We start from the raw sequence: 11,632 nt of genomic DNA, 5'->3' as shown, positions 1-11,632 counted from the left end.
AAAGTTTGGGAACAATAACTATTATTTTTTTAAGAAATTAGTACTTTAATTCAACAAGAATGCGTTAAATTGATAAAAGGTGATGGTAACGATTTATATTGTTAGAAATGTTTTTATTTTGAATAAATGCTGTTTTTATGAATAAATGCTGTTAACGTTTTACTCATCAATGAATCCTGAAAAAAGTATTCCAAAAAAATATATTAAGCAGCACAACTGTTTTCCATCATTGATAATAACTGAGTATCAAATCATCATATTAGAATGATTTCTGAAGGATCATAAGACACCAAAGACTGGAGTACTTGCTGATGAAAATTCAGCTTTGCATCACAAAAATAAATTACATTTTAAAGTATATTAAAAAAGAGAACCATTATTTTAAATTGTAATAATATTTCATAATATTACTGTTTTTTTTTTTTTGTTTGTTTTTTAACTGCAGGCTTGATGAGCATAAGAGACTTCTTGCAAAAGCATTAAAAATAGTAGTGTTTCCAAACTTTTGACTGGTACTGTATATAGCTAATGAGAAACCATGAAATGATACTATTATATCAATATTGCCCCTATATCTACTACTAGATTACTATAGCTAAGCTAAGCTCTTTATCTTGCCATTATACTGGAACATTACAGAGATTTCATAGGTTACATAAGTGTTAAAAAGTCTGCAAGATATACATCTTTGGCATTGACGCGATGATGACTGAGCAATCAATATTACGATACAAACCTCACAGTACCTGTGTCGATAACTGTGCAAAGATGAATAAATCTGTAATAGTGCTACAACAACACTGATTTTGTGATGAGACACTCAATAATGTGGCCTAAACTGCCTCTTTCTAAACAAAAAAAACAAAAACCCATACCAAGAACATGATCTAAGGTTTTGCTTTTTTTCATTTTCTCAAACTTTGTTCAGACTATTAACAACAATGTCTGAACAGAGTCTGACTGTATTGGCTTTGATTGTTGGGGACACGTGGACTAATGCGTCTGAATAGTGGGCGTCCCTGAGGCAATGTTGACTTTTTGAAGCACATGACCGAACCAGAGGATTGAAATAATCACTGCAGTGTGTTTGGAGGTGTGGTACACTGCTTTAACATCTGAAAGACATTACTTCAGAACAAAAACCACTTCCCACAAAGAGGATGTATTCTCTCTCTCTCTCTCTTAAGTTTCTTCGCAGCACATGGTCATTTTATTGCGTCAGGAGCTGAGAGAAAAGCCGAAACATTTATTACACAGCACAATATAGTTGTTAATGACTACATTGTTGGATTTGGTTGGATTTTGGGTATTAAGAGGTCATTACGCCACCATCCTTCTCAGTTCGGCTTATGAAACAACCTTGATCAACCACCCAAACAATCACCGAACACTCAAATGGCCTTGACCTCCTACATAAAACCAAATCTTGGACCACACTGAGTGACTCATGAGAGTGAAACAAGAGAAATATGTTGGGCTTTTTGTTGATAGTTACATAGTTTAATTTTCATGACCACATTAGAAAGGTCAAACACCATCTGTGACAACTAAAGAAAGTCTGGGAAAAGTGCAGGACCTCTGCAATGACATGGTTTGGTTTCTCTGAATTTGATTAAAAAGTTTCATTTTGACCCATAAGCTGACCGCATTAGGAACATTTATGCACTAAAATCCAGTATCAGAACCACTGGACACTGACATTTTAATAGCCATAACATTTAAAAAAAATATATATATATAATTAACCGCTCATCCCATTTGTGCAACATTGATATCCAAGGACATTTTAACAAGGGTCACTAACTCTTCTGTCAGTACAAATGCACTGGTGTTGTCACTTTGCTGCTGTTGTCTGGTGTGTGTGTGTGTTAGTAAACCCATTATGGGGACAAAATGTCCCCACAAAAATGGCAGTATCTGAAATCCTTGTCCTTGTGGGTACATTTTTGGTCCCCATGAGAAAAACAGCTTATAAATCATATTGTGATGCTTTTTGAAAATGTAAAAATGCAGAAAGTTTTCAGGGATGGGTAGGTTTAGGGGTATGGTTAATGTAAGGTGATAGAATATACAGATTGTACAGTAGAAAAATCATTATGTCTATGGAAGGTCCCCATAAAACATGAAAACACAATGTGTGTGTGTGTGTGTGTGTGTGTGTTTTTTTTTGTTTATATTACATTGTGGGAAACAAATGTCCCCACAAGGATAGTAAAACATGAGATCACCTCCATTGTGGGGACCAGCCAGCGGTCCCCACGAGGGAAATGGGTTAATAAACATACTAAATTATATTTTTTTGAAAATGTAAAAATGCAGAAAGTTTTCTGTGATGGGCAGGTTTAGGGGTAGGGTTAGTGTAAGGAGATAGAATATACAGTTTGTACAGTATAAAAACCATTACGTCTATGGAGAGTCCCCACAAAGATGTGTGCGCCTGTTTGTGTGTGTGTGTGTGTGTGTGTGTGTGTGTGTGTGTGTGTGTGTGTGGGAGGTTTGATCCTCTAGTCTGTACATCATCATGCTTTAATTGGGCTGCAGTGGTTAATTAAAGTTTCTGGCCAACAGGAGAAATCCAGCTGCCATACAATATAAAAGAGACAGAAGAGCCCAAGGACAGAACAAGGTGAGTTCACAAAGACGCTTCTTTTCGGTAAGTCTTTCTATACATACACTCAAAAAAATATTTTTGATGCAGTTCACTTTATTTAAACAATTCATTTTAATTTAACACAATTGTATTAGGTTTCTCATTCAAACATGATTTCTTCATGTTAAATTGTCTTAAAAACTGTAACTTTTTTGCTTAACTCTTATTGCTTAACTAACGCTCGAAAGAAAGTTTCAATCAAGTAGCTCAAAGACGACTTCAATCACTGCTTTTCAACGCAAAACTACAAACGTTGAATGTTTTGTGATCATATCACATCTTTCTTAGCCATACCTGTCAAAAGTTGGACACATTAAAATGTTTGAATGTTTTTAAAAGAAGTCTCTTTTACTCACCAAGGCTGCATTTATTTAATCAAAAATACAGTAGACAGTAATATCGTGAAATATTATTACAGGTTTAACTGTTTTCTATTTAAATATATTTTAAAATGTAATTTATTCCTGTGATGGTAAAGCAGAATTTGTAGCATCATTACTCCAGTCTTCAGTGTCACATGATCCTTCAGAAATCATTATAATATGCTGATTTACTGCTCAAAGAAACATTTCTTATTATTATCAATGTTGAAAACAGTTTTTGCTGCTTAACATGTTTGTGGAAACAATTACACTATTCAAACATTTTTGGTAATATTAAAAAAGAGAGAGATGTTAATATTTTGACAGTAAAGTAAAGATTTCTATTTAATAAATGCTTTCATAAATGTAATAAATGCTGTTCTTTGAACTTTATATTCATCAAAGAATCCTGAAAAAAGAATCACCATTTCCACAAAAATATTAAGCAGCACAACTATTTTCATCATTGATAATAAATGTTTATTGAGCAGCAAATCAGCATATTAGAATGATTTCTGAAGGATCATGTGACACTGAAGACTGGAGAAGCCTAATGATGATTACAATTCAGCTTTTACCATCACAGGAATAAATTACATATTCAAATAGAAAACAGTTATTTTAATTTGTAATGATATTTCACAATATTACAGTTTTTTTTTTTTTATTAATTAAATGCAGCCTTGGTGAGCATAAGAGACGTCTATCAAAAACATTTCAAATGTGTCCCATCTTTTGCCAGGTGTTGTTTATCAGTGTGCGCTGCTACCATGACTGGATCCGCTCTGGTTTCGTCTCTCCTGGCACTGGCCTGTGTTCTCCTGCCACTGTGTGCTGCTCAAGGTGAGTCGGACACTTTCTGTGGTGAGGTCCCATAATGGTTCTGGTGAGGTCTGGTTGAATGCAGCATGTGTTGTTGTGTGCAGGCAGCTGTGTGGGCAGATGTGGCGAGCCGTTCGCCCGCGGACAGGTCTGTAACTGTGACTACAACTGTTTTGTCCACGGCGAATGCTGCAAGGATTTTGATGAAGTCTGCACCGTCAGTAAGACCCCCACCACCTCACGATAAAGTCGCTACTCGTTCTTTTTTATTAGGCTAATAATTTACTTCTTTTTAAAACTTGGGTAATAGTAAAATATTAAAAATGATAGAAAATTAGAAATGCATGCTGGGATGCTTTTTAACACCTTTAATGGGATTGTTCGGCCAAAATTAACATTGTCATCATTTACTCACCCTCGTGTTGTTCCAAACCTGTATGAGTTTCTTTCTTCCGTTGAACACAAAAGAAGATATTTTTAATAATGTTGGTCGTCAAACAGTTGAAGGCACCCATTGACTTCCACTGTGTTCAACGGAAGAAAGAAACTCATACAGGTTTGGAATGGAACAACTTGAGGGTGAGTAAATGATGACGTTAATTTTTGGGTGAACTATCCCTTTAAAGGTGTTTAAATGTATGCTGGATACTTGTTTTTCCTTTTCTTATTTTTCCATTTTTATTTAGTCATTTTAACTGTTTATACGTCGACGTTTCTGAGTTTCTCCATTTTTAAACCATCACCAAATATTTTCTTGTAATTGAATCAATTATGTAAAACCTGTCATATGAATTAGTCAGATCTTTTTATTTTAACAGTTTATTGAATGTTTAGAACTTAAAACTGTAAAAATTAAAGAATTATGAAGAATTTTGATTATGTGTTTTGCATTTTTACAGCCAATTTTATGGCCAATATACTATGATATAGTGAGAATATGGAGCACCCCAGTTTTATTCAGAGGCCCAAACTAAGAAAAAAAATATGCAGTTGTTGTTATATGACCAAAAACTAGCTTGTAATACAAAATCAGCACAACAGATTGCACAAAATGCATATAAATATCAGTTGTGTCTTATAATAAGATGATATTTAAATGCTTAGTTTTATGTGCATCTTGAAATATTAATAACAAAATTAAAAGTTATCCTCACATTTACTTTATAGAAATCATGAAAGATTTTACAGAAAAAAAACACTTGTACCACTTGTACCATTGTGCAAAATTTTGATCATGTTGATCATTTCGAGACCTGTCATATATGATAGGGTAGGTTTGACAGGGTTAAAACTGTTGTGTGTGATTGGCAGGGGACTCGTGCAGGGGTCGCTGTGGTGAGCCGTTCCTGCGCGGGAGACAGTGTGAGTGCGACTCTGACTGTGTGCTGCACAACACCTGCTGCCCGGACTACAGCCCGCAGTGTGGTAGGACAGACACAAGCTTTACACATGAAGCTTTACACTACGACAGGGCTTTTACAGACCCCCGCATAAAAACACTACCTAACATGACTATATGCTACCTAGATTACATTCATTCAAATTGTTATAAATGACATGAACATTTTGAAAAGGTACTGACTTGATCAGATACCAGTTTTATTTTAGTTTTGACTTTATTCTTGTTTTCATCAGATGCTTTCTCCCACTTGCAAGCTGCAAGAAGCTCAAAACTGGACAAACCAACAGGTATTATTTTAATGTGTATTTAATCCTCATTTTTTTCTTGTATGAATATGACCTTTCCTTAACCATGATTTTACTACAAATAAAACCAATAAACATTATTGTACTTAAACCATGGCATCCATAGTTATAGTTATTATAATCAATCCACCAAAAAAAAACAAAAAAAACATGGTTACTACACTTTTACCATAATAAAACCATGGTTCATTTTGGTGACAGCTTGAGGGACCCCTTTAGTGCTGATTGGCTGTATGTACAGTAAATTCAGGAAAAGGTCATTCCCTCAAGCTACAACATGTTAAACATAAAGTCAAAATTGTCTTCAGTCCCTCCCAAGACCAAAACACCAAAAATGCCTGATCTGAAGCCCCTCAGAGCCTCCAAGAAGCCTTCAGACAGCGAGAGTGAGGAGAAAGGTACAGGTATGTTTAATCTGTGGAGGTTAATTGCAAAGACAGACTGTATCTCACAGATTACAGGTAACTGAACAGGGTACAGACCAACCCAATCTAATGGGTTATTGAGATTTGTTCACTCGCACAAAAGTTGGGACCAGAAGATAAAACAGGACATATTAGTGAACGGCAGTGGTTTATGATTTATGCAATCACCAATGGTGAGCCCGCCTGAGCTCTCATTTTATAATAACTTCAGATTGGATAATGACAAAGTGTATTTTTATGTTGTGTTTTTTAGATTATACTGAGGAGTGTATGGCAGCATGTCTCGCAGCCCAGCAAAGCCCAGATCTCATGAGAGCTGGTAAGTTCAGAAAGCAGATTGGAAGCAGACTTACATGTCTTCAGTGCCTTTATTACATATATTTTATACATACACACACACTAAGATTTATTTGGTAAGATATTTTAATATTTTTCAAAGAAGTCTCTAGTGTTCACCAAGGCGGAATTTATTTGATCAAAAATAGTTAAAAACAGTAATATTATGAGATATTATTACTATTTAAAAGAGCTGTTTTCAATTTGAACATAATTATAAAATGTAATTTATTCCTGTGATGGTAAAGCTGAACTTTCAGTATCATTACTCCAGTCTTCAGTGTCACATGATCCTTCAGAAATCATTCTAATATGCTGATTTTTTGCTCAAGAAACATTTCTCAATATTATAAATGTTAAAATCAGTTGTGCTGCTTAATATTTTTGTGGGGGGAATTTTTTTTTTTTACTAAATAACTTTATGTCTTCATCTGAAGCTCCATCACTTCCTGCTGGTGACCTTTCACCCCTGGACATCGTCTCATATGCTCCTCTGACACCCTCTGACATGCCAGGTAACAGCTTCATGTGCTTACTTTAAAATAATTCACTTATTAAAATAAAAAATAAATATACTTTTAACGGGAAAGAGACAACTAATTTAAATCTGCATACATTTACATTGCATGAGATTTTCAGAAACTTGGTGGGGAAGCACACTATCTTGCAATGGTTGGTTAGACTTGATTCAATTCATGATCCATAGGGCTTTGGCTGAATTCAAAAGCAATTTGTGCAAATTCAAAATGATTTGAATAAAATACATTTGAATGATTTTTATTAATTTCATTCAAGGGGACAGTGTTTTTATTAAGTTCTGGTATTTTAAAATAAGCTATTTCACATAACAAATGTTTATATATATAGACCACAAGAAAAAAACAATAGAATTTACACAAAAGTCCCAGTTCAAAAGTTTGCATACACTTGATTCTGATGTGTGTTGTTACCTGGATGATTAAAAGCTTCTTGAGCATCAATGAATATTTACACTTTTGTAATAGTTTTGTTGTAATAGTGATTCCCTTGGATCGTCTGACCCTCCCTTAGACCCTGAGTCCTTAGCCCTGATTTGATAATCAAAGTATTAACCAAACTACATATATGCCTTCACAGGTATTGGTTCCAACCCGTCCAGGTTCCCTCTACCAGAATCCGGTCCTGCTCCTGCAGCTGGGCCCCTACAGGCAATGGTACCTTTCTCTGGGCCACTACAGGCAATGGTACCTTCCTCTGGGCCACTACAGGCAATGGGACCTTCCTTTGGGAATCCCCTAACCATCCCTGTGCAGGTCTCCCTCTCTGTCAGCGGTCAAGGTGACGGGCCGTCCAGCGGACCTGGCTCTGGTTCAGGTCGACCCAGCACTCCTGCAGACATCGCCCAGGCCATGGCAACCAACAGCCCTGCAGGAGCTGGTATGTAGAACTTATGAATTTTTTCATGTTCCTGAAATCAACACTGATGTATGAAGTATTTTTTAAATGAGTTGTATTCAGTTTAAAAAAAAAAAAAAAAAAAATTCATCCCGGAAGAATGATTGTCCCCTGGAATGATGGGGTTAAAAAAATGGGTAATTTACCTTTATTAGGGCGTAATTTAACATATACTGTCAATCTTTCATGGTATATACTTCTGGTTAATCAGTTAATTAAAATGAATTAAATCTGAACATATTTGACCCATTATTCCTTTTTTTTTTTTAAGATGCAAACTCAGACCCTGATCTCTGCAGTGGCCTTGCCATCGATGGAATGGCAACTCTCTTTAACGGCACCGTCATAGTTTTCAGAGGTAAAACTTCTGTATATATTTCGTTGCATATTGTTCCTTTTTTTTCCTAAAGACACTAATTAAGAAAAGTGCTTTCCTACTCAGGTCACTTCTTCTGGCAGCTGAACCCCAAGACCAAAAGGGCCGGTCCTGCTCGTAGAATCACTGAAGAACTGGGCATCCCGTCTCCCATCGACACGGCCTTCACACGCTGCAACTGCCAGGGCAAGACCTACATCATTAAGGTACTGAAGAACATGCAAAATGTTGCAAACCAACTTTGTTTGCAACCCCTAAAAAAAAAAACACAGAATTGTACATTTTCCTTCACTAAGGGTGACAACTACTGGAGTTTTGAGAATGGTGTTAAGGAGCCTGGATATCCCAGATCGGTGTCCCAGGACTTTGGTGGGCTCACCGGGGAGATCGCTGCTGCTTTGCCAATCCCAGCCACCAGAAAGAGGCCTGAGTCTGTGCACTTCTTCAAGAAAGGTGCTCTCGGCCTCCCATGTTTGATAAGCATCATTAGAAATAACGAAAATGATAATATTAATAATAATTTGCATTTTCTAATCAGGAGGCACAATTCAGAAATTCTCTTATCCCCCTGGAAGTGGACCAACTTGCAGTGGAAAGAGATCCAAAAATTCAGTCTACGCCAAGATCCGCCGTGCCAGACAAGCAGGTACTAAATGAACAAAGTACTAAATGCTAAACTGAGGTACTTGTCTTAACCAGTGCATTGAAAATAATAGCAACAGAACCGTGTTTCTATACTATATGCTATAGTATTTATTTTGAATGTAACTTTTTTTTACTAAGTCATTTTATGTTCCCTTGGTAAATTGTATTTGTGTTTTTTTTAAAGCTTTATTTTTTCAGTTTTAGAAATTTGAGTACCTCAGCTTAAACTTGTTTTATTTCAGTTAATAGTAGAGATAACATTTCTAATTTGATTTTTATTTTCTAAAATTTTAATTCAGATTTATTTCAATGAATGAAAATGATTTTTAACACTATTAGTTTTAGTTAATGACGACAACACTGCAAATGAATAAATACAACCTCAAAAGTCATTTAATACGTCTCATTTGACAGAGATCCAGTTGTCGGGAGAGATCAACATCAAACTCAAAATGAAGGGCTTCCCGACCCCTGTGACATCAGCCATGTCCATGCCCAACCCCAAGAAGCCCGATGGTTTCGATTACTTTGTTTTCTCATGGCGTAAGTAACAATATTTTGTCTTGCAACGGATAAAAAGTATTACTTGTGTGTTTAAAAGTTGACATTTTGTGAAGATTAAAAGAAAAATTTCAGTCAGATCTCAGTTTCTTTGAATCGGTCCATTAAATCTGTATATATGTAATAATACAATCTCTGTCATTTACAGCTAAAGTCTTCAATGTCAAGATTAGCGGAGAGCTGCCTGCTTTGGCAGCCCCTGTCAGCCATTCCTCTCAGCAGAATGACATCAGCAAGTGGCTCAACTGTGCCTGAAAGACCCGCACTAAACAAACACCACCAGCAGCTGCATGGCGAGAAAGATTCTCCATTTATTAGCAAAACCTTTGAACATGGCGTCAGGATGATTACTCACAAAATATAAAACAACAAATCGAACCAACATTGAAAAGAAACATTAACCAAAGTAAAAAAAGCAGTAGGCTGATTGCGGGGGCTTTGAAGAGAGTCGCGTGATCAGTGTTTCTGCTGGGCAGACGCTGTGAAGGCAGGTGGATTTAGAAGGGAGTGCCTCTGTTGAGTCCTCGACCACGGCCTCCACGAGGAAAATCAATACCTACAGGATAACATTGAGATACCAAATCAAATCTCACTCTTAACAAATTGAAAATTTTTGTAGATTAAGATAATTTTTTACAGAACAAACATCCAATTTAATACAAACTGATGATGTCCTGACAAATAAAAAGCTTCTGTATACATTTCAATTAACCTCTGCTTCAATAAAATAAAAGCTTTAAAAAGCGAGTCTGTGTGGTGTTACTGTACAGTACGTGAGAGAGCGTGAGTAATGATGATGAGTGAGTACTGGGATCCTAACCTCTCCTGATGAGCTGGTTCCTGCGGGGCAGCTGGTGCTGAGGAAGGAGTCGGCTTGCAGGCTTGGCCTGACCAGTGCTGCTGCTAGTGCTGGTATCTAAAGACAACGACAAGCGGGGTGTTGTTGGTTTCATATAGTTTTACTATATAGTTTCACATTTTCAAGAAAAGTTTAAACAATATCTCGAATGACAAAAAACGTCATGTTTTTGTCAACTATTGTAAAGTAAAACATTTTGATTACATGTGCAAACACATCAGGATTTAATTCATCAAGATTTTCTTGTACGAATAATTCATATTCGCATTATTCATAAATACCATGATTTAGTTAGAAGTTGAAGTTTTATTGCTATTATTTTTATTATTATAGCCTTGTGTGATATAATGATGATAACAATGCTTTGCTTAGCAAGTACAACTAATTTTACTAAACTAAATGTTTCTTTTCAAGAATTTCATTCTTTACTCAGACTTTTTCTTCATTATTTCAGAAATTAAATACATTGGTTACACTTTATTTTAAGGTGTTACAGTGTCATACATTTCAGCACTACATGTACTTACTATAAGGTTAAGATTGGGGCTTGGTTTAGGGTTAGTTGCACGTAATTATGAACAATTTTAAGTAATTACTTTAGCAACTACATGTAACATGTAATAAGGACACTGTAAAAAAAAAAAAAAAAAAAGTGTTACTGCAATGTAACCGGTCCTACTGATGCACTCAGAGAGGGATTTGAACCGTGGTCTCCGGTACGGGAGGCAGTGCTCTAACATGACCGCAGCCTCTAGCGTCAGTCGCTTAAACGCCTCTTGATATCAGGGGAGGGAGGTTTACACGCACAGCTCTTACTGGCCTACGGCAGTTACATTACCAATAGATTTTTTTTTTTTTTTTATAAACAAAGCAGCAAGTATGAAATGGTGTGTACCTGCGGAGCTGGATGTGGGCTCTTGACTAGTGGAGGGCATGCTGGCATCATCGAGCGGCTGAGTGGACTCCATCTCCGAATGGCCCTCTAGACACGCCTCACTACTCGCCCTATACACAGATAGCACAATTACTACAACTCCACTGAAAAAAACTGAAAGAGAGCTGAACTAATAAACTGAGTGAGCGCCCACCCTTCACTCTCAGCCTCGGCCACAAAGACATCATCTCCATCATCTCCCGGGACAGCTTCGCCTGGGGCGGTCAGACTGGCGGTGGACGTGCTCACCATGGGAACCGACTGAGAGGCCGTCTCTGACACATCAGAGGGGTGACTCTCTGTGAATACAGTCACTGTCCAGACAGATGAAAGTGGGAGGAGAACAGTTAGGTTTGACTAACAGTCATATATATCGACCAAATGGACATAACCTGACTTCCACCAGCCGCTCACCTGGAGCAGCCACTTGTAGAGGGGTGGTGGGGACACTCCTGCCTCCAGATTCTTCATCGTGAGTGGGCAGGAAGAGAGGACTTTCATACATGCCTAACCCTGCCGAA

At 36.9% G+C, this 11,632-nt stretch overlaps 3 protein-coding genes across 3 annotated transcripts in view; 1 reads left to right on the top strand and 2 right to left on the bottom strand.

The window, feature by feature from the left end:
* pdca (phosducin a) overlaps positions 1–11,632 on the bottom strand; it is a 253,431-nt gene that overhangs the window by 198,666 nt on the left and 43,133 nt on the right. The window lies entirely within an intron of this gene.
* prg4a (proteoglycan 4a) lies at positions 2,619–10,056 on the top strand. Its single transcript, XM_084410191.1, has 14 exons — positions 2,619–2,653; positions 3,755–3,855; positions 3,939–4,055; positions 5,146–5,259; positions 5,470–5,523; positions 6,220–6,285; positions 6,740–6,817; positions 7,419–7,718; positions 8,008–8,094; positions 8,179–8,318; positions 8,409–8,565; positions 8,651–8,758; positions 9,172–9,300; positions 9,467–10,056. Exons 2-14 carry the CDS (start codon positions 3,783–3,785, stop codon positions 9,571–9,573), a joined length of 1,530 nt encoding a protein of 509 aa, XP_084266317.1. The 5' UTR covers positions 2,619–2,653; positions 3,755–3,782; the 3' UTR covers positions 9,574–10,056.
* The window catches only part of LOC311291271 (nucleoprotein TPR-like), a 29,148-nt gene continuing 27,121 nt past the window's right edge, over positions 9,606–11,632 (bottom strand). The window contains exons 47-51 of the mRNA XM_084410190.1: positions 11,526–11,624; positions 11,266–11,425; positions 11,073–11,182; positions 10,139–10,234; positions 9,606–9,874 (exon numbers count right to left, since the gene is read on the bottom strand). Of these exons, the coding sequence (XP_084266316.1) occupies positions 9,816–9,874; positions 10,139–10,234; positions 11,073–11,182; positions 11,266–11,425; positions 11,526–11,624 (524 nt within the window). The 3' untranslated portion in view covers positions 9,606–9,815. The remainder of the gene's footprint in view (positions 9,875–10,138; positions 10,235–11,072; positions 11,183–11,265; positions 11,426–11,525; positions 11,625–11,632) is intronic.

Source organism: Rutilus rutilus, assembly GCF_951802725.1.
Source record: "Rutilus rutilus genome assembly, chromosome: 6".
NCBI classification, from domain to species: Eukaryota; Metazoa; Chordata; class Actinopteri; order Cypriniformes; family Leuciscidae; genus Rutilus; species Rutilus rutilus.
Note: the sequence above shows the minus strand (reverse complement) of the source record. Positions and strands in the feature narration are given on the sequence as shown.